This window comes from Micromys minutus, assembly GCF_963924665.1.
Source record: "Micromys minutus genome assembly, chromosome: 6".
Taxonomy (NCBI): Eukaryota; Metazoa; Chordata; class Mammalia; order Rodentia; family Muridae; genus Micromys; species Micromys minutus.
In genome coordinates, this window is record NC_137975.1 from 12,644,558 (window position 1) to 12,663,193 (window position 18,636).

The window sequence follows — 18,636 nt, forward strand, 5'->3', positions numbered from 1 at the left end:
TCAACGTTTTCTAAAAACAAACAAACAAACAAACAAACAAAAAAACCCAAACAAACAAAAAGAGTAGATTCTAAACTTGAGTAGCATAGTCTCTGTGAGTTGAGGCTAGCCTCAACTATTCCAGGCTAGCCTGGTCTACATATGGAGACCCTTGTCTCAGAACAAACGAAGACAAACAAAAGTCATAAATACTGAGTTACTAAGGTCTCCTCAACACTGAGCTGCCTGTTGAGGGTTTAAGTTCTCTCTGATTATTCTGTGATTATTAAGAGCACGTGGCTCTGATTTCTAGAAACACAGTTAGAGGGTCAGGTATCTAGCCAGTGGGCAGAGTGCCTGCCTAGCACTCACAGTGCCCTGAGACCCATCCCTACTGCTGCAGAAGCCGGGCTGATGGTGCACGCTTGTATTTTGGAGCTGGCGCTCGGGAGGTAGCGACAAGAAGATCAGAAGTTCATGATCATCTTTGGCTGCACAGGGAGTTCAAAGCCATCCTGAGCTAGAAACCTTGTCCATAAGAAAAGAAGGAAGACAGGAAGAAGTTGGTCATGTGCTCTTCCTCTGAGTATACCTTAAAAGTGGACCTTTGTTTTGTTTTGTTAAAGGACAGTGCACCGGATACCTTCTTGGAATAACTAGTTTTCTGAAGCCTTACCCTCTTTTCTGTCAGTGTGCGTGTGCTTGTGTGTTCGTTGCATGTTTGTGGAGGCCAGAGCAGGGCATCCAGTTCTTCCTCTACTAAGCCACGCCTTATTCCCTGGACACAGGGTCTTACTGAAGCAGCAGTTTAAGGCTTTTTAAGGTTGTTGAAGGTGTTTTAGCTAACCTGGCTGGTCAGCGGTAACAGGCACACACAGCATGCTCAGCTTTTACATGGGTGCTGGGAATTCAAACTCGGGCCCTCGTGCTTGCAGAGCAAGTGCTCTTACCCAGGAGCCATCTCCCAGCCTCCACAACCCCCTTTTTACAGGGGTTGATGTAGAGCCTCCTAACCGTCTTACCAGACTGCTGAACATGGAGCCACCGTTTGCCTAGGGAGTCTCCATTCCCAGCCCTTCTTTGCGTCTCCCATGCTCTCCCCTGCCCAGGCTCAATGCGACGAGCACTCTCAAGTGAATTATCAGCCACTGGGATTTCATCCCGAGGACACAGTGCGTCTGGACCGAGGAGCTGTGGCCGTGGCCATACCGGTTTTCCTCTCTGGTGTTTGCTTAGTTCCTCTAGAACGCAGGCCAGCTTATGCTAGAGAGATACTACATATGATATTCTTGCAAACAACGAAACACTCTTAATGAAATGTCATGCTAATCTCTCGAATTTCATCCTTTTGTGATGGAATCTAATGATGAGATTAGAGTCTGTGCCACAGAGCAACGCTAATCCTCTCCTTGTCTTATTTATTTGGGCTGAAGAGTTTTACTTGTCTCTTTGGGGCGCCTATGCTAATTGACTACTCAGTATTCATTACGAATGATCATGTCTGTTTTCTTGTTGAGCTTTGCACGGGCCCTTTTGCCTTCTGTGAAAACTGAGCAGACTGTATTAACTCCTGGTTTAATTTAAAAAAAAAAAAAAAGCAGCGTGGAACTTGTGGGTGCCAACACCTTGAAGAACCACGTGTGTGATAATGGGAAGGCTTGCCATCGGATCTGAATTAATAATGCCGCAGTTATGGTTTCCGAAGCCGGAGTCCTTGACCCGTTGGGTTGAAAGCATCGTGGCCGCCCTGAACCTCTGGGGTCCTTTAGCTGAGCCATTTCCCCTGTGAATAATTAGAGGCCTTTGAAGGTATTGCAGAGAAGCCAATTTGTGTCTTTCACTTTGCATATTGCTGAAGCCTCATGAATTAGTCATGAGCAGGGCCAAAAAATTAACTTCTTCAGACACACATTTTGATGGGTCATGAGGGAGAATGTAAAGTGATCTGTAAAATATTCCACTGATCCTCTAAGTATTAAATTATTATACCTACAGGCTAATTTGGGGGGGGGGGCAGAGGGAGCCCCTCCCCTTCTGGAACTGACTAGCCTATTTAAAAGAGACCAAGGCCTTTTATTTTCCAGAGGTATAAATGAGCAATGTTAGTATTTCTTGAAAAGCTTCACTCTTGTGTTAACTCTTGGTTTTAATTTTAGGAGTTACTGTTTGTAAATTTTTAAATATTGTGTGTGTGTGTGTGTGTGTGTACGCGCGCGCGCGTGTGTGCGCGCGCTATTCAGAGGACATCTTGAGAGTGTGGGTTCTCCCCTTCCACCAGGTGAGCTCTGGGATTGAACTCAGGCTGCCAGGTTTGGCAGTAAGCTCCTTTACCCCCTGAGCCATCTCACCAACACCAGTTAGTCTTTCTTTTGTTTTTAAATTATTTGAGTTTTAATCTTCTATAACCACATTGAAACTTCTGGTTGGCTAGGTAAAGAGTTATTATGTAGCCTGACTGACAAGCTTGTCTTTTCATTTTAAGCACCTATGATAGCAAACCAGTGTAATGCGGATTTCCATACCTGCTTAAAATCTGTTTTCACATTAAAATAGTTTTTTTTCTCTCCTTTTCCGTTTTTCTTCTTTTCAGCCAGTGAAACTGAAATTGCATTCTTCTGTGGAGAAGATTATCGGAGATACAAAGCTAATCCCATCGCATTCTGGTGACGTGTCTGAGTACACTTTTGCATGCCTTTATTCTACAAGTGATTTTTTTAATTGTCAAATAAATTTTTAAAAAAATTCTTGGCTTGATTTCTCTTCATAGAAGATCCTCACTCCCAATCTCTTTTCTCCCTGCCTTTCCTTCCTCCTTTCCTTGTTATAAAATGAGCAAAACATTTGGTTTTAAAATTTTAAGTGTTTGTTTACAAAGCATTACTTCTTAGGGTAAGGGGACGTAGCTCAGCGGTTACAGTGCTCTTGCCTAGCACCCACAGAGCCCTGGGTTCCGTCTCCAGCAATGGCCAATCCCTGTGTGGTGGCACATGCCTGTAACCCAGCACTTGAGACATAAAAGCAAATGCAGAAGGGTTTCAAGGTCATCCTTGTCTGTAGAGGCTACATGAGGCCCTGTCTCAAAAATAAATACACATTGTTCTGTTTCCTAAATTAGGGACTATTTGGTGGCTTAACATGTTGGCTTCTTTAAAGAGATCCAACCAGAGCAGAGGAGGTGGTTAAAAGCACTTGCTGCATTAGGAACTGAGTTCAAATCCCCACTACCCTTGTAAAAAGCAGGACATGACCAGTTGCCCCAGAGCTGTGGAGGGCAGTGACAAGAATGTCACTGGGGTGTGCTAGCTGTCAACCTGGCTCCGGGGTCAGCAAGGGACCCCTCAAAGGAACGAATCAGAGAGTAAGAGTAGGACACCGAGCATCCACTTCTGAGTTCTGTGTGTTAGGTGTACGTGCACCTGTCCCTGTACATAACACACACACACACACACACACACACAGAGAGAGAGAGAGAGAGAGAGAGAGAGAGAGAGAGAGAGAGAGAGAGAGAGAAACACAGAGACAGAGGTAGAGAGAGGGGACGAGGGGGTGGATTTAAAAAGTTTTAGGAAAAGATGCAACGGAAATCATGTTGTTCTGTTCTCTTAGGCAGCAGACGTTACATGAGGGGACAGCCAAGGCCATCTTTTACCCCTCGAGTGTCAGCTGTACACCCCCAAGGCAGTGGATAGTGGCTATTTCAGGGAGATCGCCTGCTGTAACAGAGATTTTTATTTTATTTTATTTTATTTTTGCTTTATTTTACTTTATTTTTGCATCAGACCACACAAATAATGGTGCTAGCATTTTTCTCTGGGACATTTCCTGACTTTTATTATAGCAAAGTGTAATAGAACCAAATTCCTCTGTCAGGAGAGAGTAGGTAGCCAGATATGTGCTTCCAGGAGTCAGTTGGGAGAGACCTCCCGTGTCCTGGCAGACACAGCCTTCCAAAGCAGGTAACTTCTCAGACCCTGGGGGTGGATGAACACTGGCTGTGCTGAAGGGTCCGGAGGATGGGCTAGCGCTGGACTGCTGCTGGTTTCATTGTGCTGATAGAGCCCGCTTCGTGTTTTTCTGAGAATCAGCTCAGAGTCTGATTAGCATGGCTGGAAGCACGCCGCTCCGAGGAAACGTCTAATAGAGTCCTTCTTAAAAACAGAGACTGTTTGTCTGATTCATTCGTTCATTAAGCGGAGTGCTGAGTACACAGATGGCCTCAGTAAGTGAGGAAGAGAGCCATGCTTTAGTGGAAAGGCAGGACAGACTGCCATAGGAACACAGACAAGGGGGTAATCAGTTCTGTATGGTGCCATTTTTGTTTTATTACTTTCTAAGTCCTAGTTGAGCTCTCTTTAAAAACTGAATTGACATTTTTGCTGAGGGAAAGAGTTGTTGTTGGTGGTGGTGGTGGTGATGGTGATGGTGGTGGTGATGATGATGGTGGTGATGGTAGTTAGTGATGGTGGTGGTGATGATGGTGGTGATCATGATGGTGGTGGTGGTGGTGATGGTGGTGGTGGTGGTGGTGATAATGATGGTGGTGATGGTAGTGATGGTGGTGGTGGTGATGGTGGTGATCATGATGGTGATGGTGGTGGTGATGGTGGTGGTGGTGGTGGTGGTGATAATGATGGTGGTGATGGTAGTGGTGGTGGTGGTGGTGGTGGTGATCATGATGGTGGTGTTGGTGATGGTGATGGTAGTGATGGTGGTGGTGGTGATCATGATGGTGGTAATGATGGTGTTGATGGTGGTGGTGGTGGGAGTGGTTTTGTTGCTGGGCATATGTCGCCACAGTGTGCACAAAGAGGTCAGGGGACAGCTCTGTGGAGTCAGTTGTCAGTTCATCCCTCATTGTATGAGATTTGGGAGCCTGAACTCGAATCCTCGTGCCTGCCTCGTGAGTACTTTATTCACTGAGCCATGTCACCAGCCTGAATGTTTCTTGTCTTTGTTGTTGTTGGTTGGTTGGTTTGTGTTTTTTGTTTTAAGAGGCACTTAGACCAAGTGCAATGTAAAAGCGTGGAGCTTTAATAGAAGGTGCAGGTTCCAAGGGCTGGGGACAGGAACTGTGACTTCAGACAGTGAAATAAACACAGGAAAATGATGAGAATTTTAGAAGAAAGTCTGGATAATGTACATGACCTTGGGGTAGAGGAGACCTTAAAGTGTGGTTTCTGACCTTCATCAGATCTGACATACAAATATGAAAAACCAGGTTAGAAACCCACAGTGGCTGAAGAGTTGGCTTGGCAGTTAAGAGTGTGTACAGCTCTTACTCTCAGCACCCAGCCCCAGGGGTTCACAACCACCTGCAACTCCAGCTCCAAGGGATCCCACACCCTCTTCTTGTCTCTGTGGGCACTGGACTCATGTGCACAACACCCCCCCACACAAGCATACATACATACATACATACATACATACATATAATTTAAAAATGAATCTTAAAAAAGAATCACACGAAGGTCAAAACACAGACTGGAAGAATCTATGTGCACATGTAAAATAGAGGGTTGGTTTCTAAACTACAGGACTCTTGCAAATCCATGAAAAGAAGACAACCCTACCGTGACAATTCACAAGGATTTACTTGGGGTAGACAAGGTGCTTAGCAGGAAAAGACATGCAGCCCAGCCGAGCCTAAAGACAGAGAGAGTGAGTCAGAGAGGGAGGGAGAGAATAAAAGGAACACACACATATATCACAGTTATGAAGATAAATCCTGCTTTCTCAAGGAGATGAAAGTTAAAATGGCAGGCTGCTACTTCCCATTACAGACTGACAAAGGACAGGTCTGGGCACACTGGTGGCGATGTGAGCCTGCGCTCCTCATGGGAGCGTGAGTCTTGGACAGTCATTTCAATGGGCCATTTGAAGGCGTGCCTGCTGAAATAACTGCAAATTACCAGGAGCTAGAAGTTCCGATTCTTGGAGTCCTTTCCTAAGAAATCTCCAAGAAGGCAATTCACTGTAGAGTTAAAAATAGGAAACCGTGACCAGCTTAAACTGTGGCAATGGAGAGGCTGTCTAAGCTGCACGTCTCTGTGTTCTAGATTCCTAGTTAAGCAACAATGAGGACATCATGCTGTTCGGTGACATGGAGTCTGAGACATAATGACGAATGAAATTGCAGAGATCTCAAACAAGTGTGATAAAATCTTTAGAAAGCACAGGGGGGCCCGTGAGATGAGGCTTGGGGTCAAGGCGCTTGCTGCCCAGCCTGATGACCTGATGACCCGAGTTCACTTCCTGGGACCACAGGTGGTAGGAGAGAACTCACTCCCACGGGCTGTGTACAAGTACTGTGGTTGCCGTGATGGTCAGTATTCGTTGTCACTGACTGGATCAGAATCACCTAGGAGACAAATCTCTGGGCATGTTAATTATGATGAGAAGGCACATGCTAACTGTAGACAGCATGATCCCACAGGCTGAGGTCCTGGACTGAGGAAAAAGGGGAAAGTGAGAGCACAGCATCCGTCTCTGCTTCCTGACTGTAATGGGAGCAGCTGCCTCCCACCTCTGCTGTCCTGGCTTCCCCACCGTGGTGACTGTGAGCCTAAGAAACCCTTCCTGAAGTTGCCGCGTTGGAAATGTCACAGCAACAAGACATCTCACTTACGAGACAAAAATGTGCACAAAAGGACACACAGGAGGAAGCTAGGGGCAGGAAATTCCAGCCCAAAAATAGGACCTATTTGTTCTCAGCCTCCACACGCACATGCACGTATGTGCGTTCACACCCCCACCCTCACATGATCACGGATGCACACATAGCTGCTCAGACACGGCTGTGTTTGAACTGCTCTGCCTACTAAGAAAGCAATCCAGCAATCCCAGAGCCTGCCACAAATGACAAATGCGTTGTCAGAAGTAGGTGTGCCCTCCCTTCACGTCTTCCACAGATTCCCCAGGCTGGGCCACATCCTCAGCTGTCACACGCAGACAGGATCAGTGCCATCGCACATATCTGGGAAATCACTGAAATAAACACGTCTGCTGTGGCGAAAGGTGCCCCAGGCTCACAGCACCCGAGTGGCTAGCGGCAGGGCCTGTGCGTCCTCTGACAGGAAGAGAGGATGGCAGGGATGGTCTTTAAGTCCTGTGGTGAGCATGGTTGGATGTGATGAGCATGCCTACTGGTGAACAACTTTCCGATGGTGTTCCCCGAGTGCCCAATGCCACTCTCTCAAAGCATCTGTGAAACTGAGGCATGAAGTCAGAGCACTGTGCATGTTTGCACGTGTGTGTCTGCTCTGAACGTGGCAGTCACAGGACAGCACGTAACAAGTGATTCTCTCCTTCTACCATGTGTGTCCCGGGGATTGAACTCAGGAAATCAAGATTGGCAGCAAGCTCCTTTACCTGTTGAGCCATCTTGCCCACCCCATGTGTGCACATTCCATTGACCCAGACAACCCAGTTCTTGCAACATAAACAAAAAGAAAACCTCTAATCAGATTTGATGCCCAAGCAAGTGGCTCAGTGTCTCTGAGGGTCAGAGTTCTTTGCTCCAAAATGAAGACGTGGTAGCTGAGACAGTTCTTTGTAAGAACCGTGTCACGCGTGATGAGGACTCACTTTCTGGCTATTAAGGGACTTTGGAGGGTGTCTCTCATTTGACACTAATTGTGCACTTGTACACTGCCTGTGCCTTGTTATGGTGGCAGCTCTCACAGTGTGGTCCCGGCTGTCCACAGGGAAAGCGAGCTTCCTGCTCCGTGGTGGGGCCAACAACTGTTTGTCTGACTGCAGCAACTAGAACAAGGTGAGGCCTCTCAGTGTATTTAAGATGACAAGCCTGGCTTGCTCAGCCTGCATCTTATAGAACCAGGTCTACCAGCCCAGGGATGGCACCACCCACAATGGGCGGGGCCAGGGATGGCTCCACCCACAATGGGCTGGGCCCTTCCCTCTTGATCATTAGTTGAGAAAATGCCTTACAGCTGGATCTCATGGAGGCCTTTCCTCAAAGAAGGCTCCTTTCTCTGTGATAACTCCAGCTGTGTCAAGTTGACACAAAACCAGCCAGTACATGTACCAAATGAAAAAAAAAAGTGTGCTCCCCTACCTCAGCCTTCTAAGTACTTGGGACTATAGACATATTCCAGAATACCTACATCATGCATATATTTTTAAATTATATATACAGAAGGCTGAGCAAAGAACTGACCTTAGGATAAGGGAATTTAGGAGGCAGGGCTCCAGTGGTGCCTGGCCCCCATGAGGACCTGTGTTCGGTCTCCCTGTACTGCTACTAAACAGGGTGTGGCAACACATGTCTAGAATCCCAGCACGTGGGAGGGAAGGGCAGAAAGATCAGGAGTTCAAGTTCATCCTTGGTTACAGAACAAGTTTAAGGCAAGCCTAAGCTATAGTATATATTATGTATATATTTATAATACTATAAATACAGCTATATATAAAATTGTATATATTTATATATTTCACCTTCAAGATTGTTTCTAAAAGTTAAATATTACTTGTAAAAGTTAAAAGACATAAGTACTAAAATACTTAGAAAAAACAATTCAGGGGCTGGAGAGACGGCTCAGCAGCTTAGAGCACTGACTGTTCTTCCAGAGGTCCTGAGTTCAAATCCCAGCAACCACATGGTGGCTCACAACCATCTGTAACGAGATCTGATGCCCTCTTCTGGTGAGTCTGAAAATAGCTACAGTATACATACATACATACATATGTAATATACATATATGTATATGTGTATATTATGTATGTGTGTGTAATAAATTTTTAAAGAAACAATTCAGAGGGAAATAATATACCAAAATGTTCATATGTTCATGACATTTACCTGGTAAATTTGTTATTGTTGTTACTGCTGTTTCTAAAGTTTTCTGTCTGTGTAGTAGGTGTGTGTTTTCTGATTTTGAATTCAGATATAGTCTGGTAAAGTAAGCCTCGTACACAAGACTTTTTGTGCCTTGTGGCCATGGAGCCTTAGGGATCCACCTGTCTCCTTTTCCCTGGAGGCTTTCCCATAGATTCTGTGCCTTGAACTCAAGATACTCAAGAAATACTTTATATTATTTATTTATTTATTCATTTATTTATTTCATGTATGTGCATGTCCATATATGTGAACGATGTCTGTCCACCATATTTTGTCAGGGTCTCTGTTGTTTGCTGCTTGTGATGTCTAAGCTGGCCTTAAAGTTTCTGGGAAATGCTCCTGTCTTTGTATTCCGTTTTCCGTTTCACTGTGTGAATGCTGACATTGTAGGCAGGCTTTGCTGCCACTGGCTTTACAAGGGTCCTGGGGATTTGAACTGTGTCCTGGGTGGGCCATCTACCTCGCCCCAGGCAGCTGGACTTCTGTCATCCTTCTCTCCTTATGTGTACTTTTTGGGGGATGGGCTCAGCTCATGGTGGCTGTTTCATATCATGGTATTCTCAGAAAGTTTCGACGAAGCTGATTAGGAGTGTTAATTGAACAGGAAAATGTTCTCTTAGTTGACTCGGAAGTGATTTGATCTCCGCCATCGGGACAAGTGGCTCTGCAGGCTTCAGCATCCCAGTGTCTCACAGTGACCCCACAGTATGACACCTGTGGCTTTTCTCTTCCCTTCCCCTTCACTCTGTGCATCTGGCATCCCCAGGAAGTGCAGGTTTAGGGGAGAAGCCATGCCTGTCATTTCTTTCCATCTGAAACATTTATCAATGATTCAGACCTGAGATCAGCCTCCTGTTCCCAAATGTGCGTTTTGGGTAAGAACATGAACATAAGAATTTAGGTAATGGCCTTTGGAGACTCGTCTCTTTCTTTGTGAGATCATACAATGTACAATGGCCCAGGAGAAGCATCCATCACCCTGCTCACACGGTGTTTTATAGAGCGTGGCCTGCCCTGTTCTGTGCTGCTCTAAGTACTCAGACAATAATGACTTTTGTAGGCAGCCAGGCTGAAGATGAAGAAAATCCACTTTGGGTCCCAGATGATGCTGTATGACTCTTTTGAAATAAGCAAAGGCGGTGTGTGATTCAGTGGGTAATGTTCCCGTGACTCAAGCCTGAGGACCCGAGATAAGATTCCCAGAACTCACTTAAGAAAACCAGGTGATGAGCCAGACAGTTGATGGCTTAGTGGTTAAGAGCACTGGCTGTTCTTCCAGAGGGCCTGGGTTCAGTTCCCAGCACCCATATGGTGGCTCACAACTGCTCATAACTCGTTTCAGGTAACTCAACACCCTCTTCCCACCTCTGTGAGCTCCTATATGTGTGTGGTGCACATACAAACACTTAGGCATACACGTATACATAAAATATTTAAGACAAACCCAGGTGGGCCAGTGAGATAACTCAGTGGATGAAGATGTGGGTGACTAAGCCTGACGACCTTAGTTTGGTCACCAGGACCTACATGGTAGAAAGATAAGTGGTTTCTTCAAGGTATCCTCTGACTGTCACATACATACATGCTATGGGACACACACACACACACACACACACAGATTGGGTTTGGATTTTAAAACAAAGTTTGTTGGGTTCCTGACACTCATAGCGAAGTAATCCAGTGTGTCTGTATAGAAGGAATATATTTATGTAATTAGCTTCATAAACTTTAAACTCGTATAGACTGGGCTCTGGAAAAGATGCTCAGTGTTCCTGAATGCTTATAAAGTTCAAAGGGAGTGGAGAAAACGTGGTTAGGCATTACATTGGAGGGGCTGGAGGTGTGGCTGAGTTGGTAGGCTGCTTGTAGGGTCTGCACAAAGCTGGAGTGAGATCCCCAACACCATGTCTGTAATCCCAGCACTTGGGAGATGGAGGACCGGAAGTTCAGAGTCACACTTTCTATAACAAAGTCAGCCTGGGCTTCATGAGACCTTGTCTATGAAAGAGAGAGACAGAGACACAGATTATACCCGCGTCCCTCCCATAGGGGCTGCATCTGCATCTCTGGATATCAGATGTAGTTCTCTGCCCAGCAGTTTCCTGTGTGCCCAGAGGCAGTTCTCTGCCTTGTGAAGATTTTTTTTTTTTTTTTTTTTTTTGCCAGTCAGAAAAGAAAACATTATTCTGATGATCCAGCACAGGAAAGGAAGTGTCCTAGATGTCTGTTTCCTTTTGTACGGTCCCTGAAAAGCGGGGCAGAGAGCTCACAGTAGCTCCTAGGACTACCCATGATACCGTGCAGTTTCCCCCACTTGCCTTAAAGCAAAGTTGCTTGCTTAGGAGTGACCTAGAAGGGAGCTTGGGGTGACATTAAAGATTATACAGATTACAAAAGTCGAATGGTGCATGTCTGCATGGCTGCGTTATTTGTTTTGCTGTGTTTGCTTTAGGCTAGCGTGAGGAGAAGGAGGGAGCAGCCACCTTGCAGTCCGGCAGCAGCAGCATGAGTAGCCAGCATCCACCAGCAGCCTGGAGGTCTGACCTTCGTGGAACGGAAGCCTCAGTCTTCCACTCTATGAAGTGGGATATCTGTGCTGACCTCAGGATTGACCTTGGACTCAGGGAAAATGACCCAGCAAAGCGTGGAACACACATAGGTGATTCTGGCACACCCATGCTTCATTAACAACATTAATCTCACTGCACCCAAGTGTGCAGTATGGAGCTTGGGAGATAGTTCATTTGGTAGGGGACTTGTACAAGCACGAAGACCTGGTTCTCAGCATCCACATTAAAAATAAATAAATAAAAGCCTGGTATGGCTGTGGTGTGTATATAATTCCATTGCTAGGAAGGCAGAGGCACAAATGTTCCTGCTCTTCCAGGGGATGTGAGCCTGGTTCTCATCACCGATGGTAGATGGCTCACAAATGCCTGAAACTCTAGTTCCAAGAGACTCGGCACTCTCTTCTGACCTCTAAGGACACCTACATTCCCATGCACATATCTAAACAATTACAAAAAACAAGTCTTCCAAAAAGAAAGAAGAGCAGGTTGGAAGTAATTGAGAAAGACACCTGACGTTGACCCACAGAGATGGACGTGCACACAGGAGAATGTGCACTCTTGTGCACCCGTGCACACACATTAACACTACACACACCACCACCACCATATACACTCGCACAAAATACCCTGTGGCTGCTGAACAAAGTGTTCTATCCCATACGAGTAGGCACTCATGATGCTGGGACTTCCAGTGAGGTAGGCACATCTCCCTCACTGCTTCCCAGTGTCTGCCAGTCAAACTCCCAGCTCTGCAGTGGCCCAGGTGTTCTCAGAGCCCAGGAAGGACGCTTTGGTTTTCCAAGAACCTCTTGCCTTTCCGTTTCCTTTTCTGGACACATTAGAACTGTCTGCAGGGGATCCAGAGCACATAACCTGATACCACTTTCTCTGACTGCTTTGTTTTCCAGTTAGGAGCAGCAGGCTCCTTCAAACAGCAGAATGGACACTTCCTCTGTTCTCTGGCCGTGCCTTGCTTCAAGTTCAGGTACAGAGCAAATGGTTGCAGAGAGGCCAAACGTGATTTCTGCGTAGAACAGTCTTGCAAGGTCAGGTTTTTGCGGTTTGACTTTAGATCCGCAGCTCAGGACCACGACTGATCTCTGGAACATCCTTCAGTGATACCTTCCTGCACTTTAGCCCACATTCCTTAGAGTCCAGGCAGCAGTTGGTGCCTGACTGCCCTTTGTCAACCACCAGGTGGCAGCAGAGTTTGACAAGGACCGGAAGCTGTGGGCAGAGACTGTGAGTCACCTATTCATCACCTAGAGTGGGTGGTTGGCCGGCCTTGGAGTTCTTTAGCTCAAAGTCAAATCCTTTAGCTTGTGACCATGGTGGCACTTGCCAGTGCTCAGAAGTGCTGGCAGGAAGGCTAGCATCTGATGTTTGAGTTAATTTAAAAGCCAGGACCTGAATAGTCTAAAGCTACAGTGTGTGTGTGTGTGTGTGTGTGTGTGTGTGTGTGTGTGTGTGTGTGTGTGCAGGTGCCTGTGGAGGGGACAGAATTTGACATGAGGTGCCTTCCTCTCTGAGCCTGGTGTTCACTGATCGGCTAGACTCGCTGACTGGGGGCTCTGTGATCTGCCTACCTCCGCCTCACTTCCTGTACTGGCTAACATTTTACAGAATGCCCTGTGACCATTTCAAAACTGAAGACTGAAGGTCGTGAGCAAGTTCTAAAAGCTGCCCAACCTGATCACTGCAGCTGTGCACCTCCATTGTTTGGGTCTGTGAGGCGCTGAGGTAAACTGCTTCCCTAACCAAGGGCTGGATAATCCCTGCCCAGCAGGGAGTCTGGAAGCTGCCCTCTGGTACCCAGGTATCAGAACTTTGGAGGAACAGGGACATCTGTGGCAAGAATATGAGAATGAGTCTGAAGAAGGGACATCCCCTCTTTTTTCTTTTTTAAAAAAATCTTATAACCATTATGTTTTAATTAGACAACTTTATTTTAAAAAACAGAGATAAATGTACAGATTTTAAAAACATTTTTGCATAAAACTATATGAATATATATTTTTTGTCACTACTTTATTTTTTTAACCCTCTTTTCTTCCTGAGGGCTGAATGTTCTCAAATAAGCCAGGGTCGTGCAGCTGACCCAGGCCTTGTATAAACCCCATGCTTGTCTCTCGATTACTTTGACAAATAAGACACTTCACACTTTGGCAGTGATTTAGAACCGAGAACAAAAAATGAATATATATTACTAGGGGACTCACTAAACTGGTTTACATGACAGGCTAGGCCATCCAGTAATGGCTGCTTACATTCTGGAGAAGCTGAGAAGCCAGCATACACTCACTCCAGGAAGCTGCGTGCCACATCTGGAGCTGAAGGCCTGGAGGGTCTTCCATCTACAGCAAAAGGCTGAAGAAGCTGGACTGTGATGTCACTATAGGATGGAGTGATAGCAGCAACAGCAACAGCAGGGTAGATGCATTCACCAGCAAGAAGCAGAGGCAAGCAGGCAACACTGCTTCTTCCTCAGACCTCTTTTTTATTTCTTTAGTAATATAATAGAGCATTCTGTATTCTTTGACAATTTTATGCAAGCAAATAATGTATTTAGATTTATGTATTTAGATGTATGTATCTGAACCCCAACTTCCCCCTTCTACTTCCCTTCGACACCCCAAAATGACTTTCCTTTTTATCTTCTCTCTCTCTCTCTCTCTCCCTCCCTCTCCCTCCCTCCCTCCCTCCCTCCCTCCCTCTCTCTCTCTCTCTCTCTCTCTCTCTCTCTCTCTCTCTCTTTCTCTCTCTCTATTGAAACCCACTCTGTGCAACCAGCGGTGCGGCTGGAATGCTGATGGAGCTTGCACAGATTACCACAGCTGTAGTGAGTTCACGAGGGCACTGAGCACGCCATGTCCTGAAGACAGCATTTCACGGGTCTCGTTCTTCCGTCTTTCTGCTTCTCCTCTCAGGAGCTTCCTGGGCTGTGAGCATGTTGTCACAGATGTCCTCTTTAGGGCTGAGCACAATAGTCACTTACTCTTGGTACTGGGACCACTCGAAGTCTCTGCACTAACAGCTGCCCACTGCGGAAAGAAACTGCTCTGGCCAAGGTTGAGCGCTGCGCTAATCTACAGGCACAACATGGACATTCAGAAGGCGCTCTGACAGCATGCCCTGGACCTCTTCACGTTTGCCCTGTACATTGGCCATGGATCTCTGCAGCCCGAGCTCAGCAACATCAGCAAGTAGGTGAGCTGCAGGCCAGTTAGAGACCCTGTCACAAAGGTCCTGGACAGCATTCCCGAGGGTGGCATCAAGTCTGTCCTCTGATTCCCACATTCGTGAACACACACATGCATGTGCATCTATATACATACAAACAAGCATGTACACACGTTTAAAAATCACGTTATCATTTATGTCCTTTGGGTATCAGAGGAGGTTTCCTGGTCTCCAGAAAGGCTTTTGAGAAAATGAAAAGCTTTCTTCATAATCAACATGTCACGTCAAAACTGGCTGAGAGGAGGGTGGTTCTGTGAGATGGCCCCGTGCATTAGACACTAGCCACCAAGCCTGACCACCAGAATGAATTAGATCCCTGGGACCCACATGGTGGAAGGAACGAACTGACTTCTACAAGGGTGCGTGCACATTTCCCTCCCTCTGCCAGACAGACAGACAGACAGGCAGGTGTAACCTTAAACATTAAGGTTAGGCTCCAGCCTCTCCTGCTGAAGACACTGACGGGCATCCTCCGGGAATGCCTGCCTACCTTTAGCTCATACTGAAGGATACTGGTGTTGAGGTATCGGGACGATCCTCCTCCTTCCCCTCCGTCCTGTCTCCTCCTGCCTGGGAGTCAGAGAGCTGTCAATCTTCCCATCACCATTCCCAGAAGATGTCAGAGCAGACCCCACTTCTCCCCTATGGGCTCTCTCCTCTTTAGAGACCCCACCATGCTGTGTGTTTTGGGTGGTGGTGCCTGAACTCTTCTTGGACCCCTGCCATGCTGCTGCCCTTCTATCTGTCTGTCTGTGTGTCCATCTATGGTGCTAATAATTCTAATAAATTCCTAGTCCCCAATAATCCATTTGAGTGTCCTCTTGAACCACTGCTCTCCTAGCATTCAATACCTAACAGTGAGCAAGCACCCGAGTTTTGACATGGTGAGGACTGAAGGGTGCCCCACTTGGTCCTTGGCTGGTGCTCAGTGACTCTCTGTAGACCTTCCATGAGCGACAGAAGCCACGTTTCACAATTTTGACTTGCCCAGCACTGAGGGTCAGCTAGCTCTCAGGAGGCTCAAAGACAGTCCGTGCACAATGCTTACTCTGCCAGGCCTTGGTAAAGCACTTGCAAACACAGCTGTCACGTAACCTACGAGGACTGCTTCCAGGGCCTGTGACTTGTCTCCCAGGGAGAGATTTCACTCTGGCTGTTGAGATCTAAACCTTATGTCAGGACCTCAAAGACGGAGGCTGGAGCAGGAGTTCCTGTTCCTCTTCATCTCAGGGTCAGGGTGACTAAATCTCCTCCCTCTGTTTTTCACTAACACGTGTCTCCTCAGTTGGCCTGTTGAGAATGGTGGCTGATCCTAGTGTTAGGACCCAAGCAACTGAACACAAAACAGCTCTCACCTGAACAGGCATAAGAGACAGTTCATTCTGGAGCCAGCTATGAGTGACTGACTCAGGAACACAGACTTAGGTCACCCTAGACTCCGTCTTCTAGCATGTATTTCATTTCATGATGTTTTCTTTATCACTAATCAGAACAGTAATAAACCAAGGTAATTTTTCAAATACACTGGCAGAACATCCCAGAGGTAGGTGACAGCCAAAACCTCAGTATTCCTAGCCCTTTGTTTGGTAGAGAATAGGTTTGCTAATACATCCCTAAAGATTTTAACTCACTCATTAATCATGGAATGTTAGTCTGACAGAAGGAAGCAGGGAATGGCTATTCAGTGGTCTAAAGATACCCCAGGATACATTGTAATTAGACTCTGGACCGGCACCATTCCAACCTCCTCCCATCACTGACGCTCCAATCAGTCAGTGAGCCTTTGCAGACAAAGCTGCTTTCTAGGAATTCTCTTTCATAAAGCCACAACCTCAGAGTAAACACTGGTGCTGTGCTGTGACTTGCTTTGTTTCGCATGGTGGTGATGGAACTCAGAACCTAATGCATGATGGTCAAGTCTCTGCTACTGGACTATGCTTTTCCTACATCTCCACTACCTGGCACACACTGAGAATTAACAAAAGGATGGCTCTGCTGAGCTGTGTACGGAGGAGTCAGCCGGCTCTCCATCTTGCATTGTATATCCTTCTTGAAGTTATTGGGCTTTCCAGAACTCACATTAGGAGATTCAGAAGCCAGCAATAAAACCTCGGCCACTGCACAAATTCCTCGGTAAGATTATCTGTGCCGCACATGGAGACCACAGTTTCTGCATGCAAAGTCCCTGCCACACTTTGAGATATGTGCCTGGTTGTGACTGATTTTTAGGCTCAAGCTGGCTGTGAGTCTGGGATGTGATAGGGGTGACAGAGGCAGTGTCTGAGCCAATGACGTCCTGACACAAAAGAGGTAAGATAGATCCACTGCATGGGATGAGCAGAAGCCATCGATATCAACTAACCAGACCTTCTTCCCTGTCCTCAGAGATGCCTGCACCAGTCTACGGGTCACGTGCCCCCAACCAGGTCTCATTTCACCACAGTGATTTGTTGTGGTAAAAATAAGAAAGAAAGCAGCTAAGGTCACTTTGTGCAGAGACCACCACACTACATCATGCTAAATAAAATGTCACTCGATCATTTTCCTGTCACCTCTTCAGAGAGCACTGCAGATAATTCTAGAAAATGTGTGTGTGTGGTTTGGATTTGACTCTGTGATGGTCCGTCGGCCCAGGAACTGGAACTTTTAGAAGGCGTGGCCCTGTTGGCGTGGGTGTGGCCTTGTTGGAGTAGGCGTGTCACTGGGGGCATGGGTTTTAAGACCCTCACCCTAGCTGCCTGGAGGTCAGTATTCGACTAGCAGCCTTCAGGTAAAGATGTAGAACTCTCAGCTCCTCCTGCACCATGCCTACCTGGATGCTGCCATGTTCCTGCCTTGATGATAATGGACTGAACCTCTGAACCTGTAAGCCAGCCCCAATTAAATGTTGTCTTATAAGAGTTGCTTTGGTCATGGTGTCTGTTCACAGCAGTAAAACCCTAACTAAGACAGACTCCATTCTCAATTTTTAAAAAATTTAGTAAGAACGTGTAAATAGGGGCTGGAGAGATGGCTCATGGTTGAATAGAGAATGCTGCTCTTGCAGAAAATCTGAGTTCAGTTCTAAGTACCCAAATCCAGTGGCTTACTGGGTCACCTGTAACTCCACTTCCAGAGAGTTCTAATGCCTCCACAGAGAAGAGAACATGTAAGTAGATCCATATTTTCTATTGATTTATTCACTGAGTATGTGTGTGTTTGAGTTCATGTTGGTTCATCCATACACACACACACACACACACACACACACACACACACACACACACACACACACATGCACAGGTCAGAAGTTAACCCTGAGTACCATTCCTTAGGAACTACCCTTCCTGTTTTTTGAGACAGAATCTCAAACATTAGGTTAGGCAGGCCAGCCAGCAGCTCCAGGAGGGTCTTCCTTATGTTTATGGGTGTTTTCCCTGCATGTGTAACTGCACCATTTATATGCCTCATGCCTATAGAAGGCAGAAGAGGGCAGTCCTTGGACAAGAGTTAGCCATGGTTGTGAGCCTCCCTTCAGGTGCTGGGAGCCAAACTCAGGTTTTCTAGGAAAGATTTCTAAGAGTTGTTTATTCGTTTTATGAGTACACTGTCACTCTCTTCAGACACACTAGAAGAGGGCATCAGGTCCCATTACAGATGGTCATGAGCCACCATGTGGTTGCTGAGATTTGAACTCAGAACCTCTCGAAGAGCAGGCACAAACACATTCCCGACTTAGCCGCTCGCCCAGACTTAGGAAAATGAGAACGAATGCTATTTGATGAGCAGCTTGGACCGTCTTTGTCTCTGTCCCACGGAGCATAGATGTTACACCCACTTCCAACCAGCTCAGCAGGTTGTCTGCAGTCCCTCACAGACCACCTCACAGACTAGGAGTTCAGATGTTGCTGCCTAGAGGTCTCCAAATCTAAACTCACTCACATGAAGTTAGGAATGAAGTCTTTTAGAAATTTCACACCTGGGAGATTCTGGAAGTAAATATCTATGACC

General features: G+C 46.5%; 1 protein-coding gene across 4 annotated transcripts in view; it reads left to right on the forward strand.

Annotated features, from left to right (window-relative positions):
* The window catches only part of LOC308422158 (UPF0538 protein C2orf76 homolog), a 67,569-nt gene extending 64,856 nt beyond the window's left edge, over window positions 1-2,713 (forward strand). For all 4 annotated transcript variants that reach the window (XM_080918625.1, XM_080918624.1, XM_080918623.1 and 1 more), the window contains one exon: window positions 2,570-2,713. In XM_080918625.1, coding sequence (XP_080774751.1) covers window positions 2,570-2,646 — 77 coding nt within the window. In that variant the 3' untranslated portion in view covers window positions 2,647-2,713. The remainder of the gene's footprint in view (window positions 1-2,569) is intronic.
* Window positions 2,714-18,636: the final 15,923 nt, after the last annotated feature.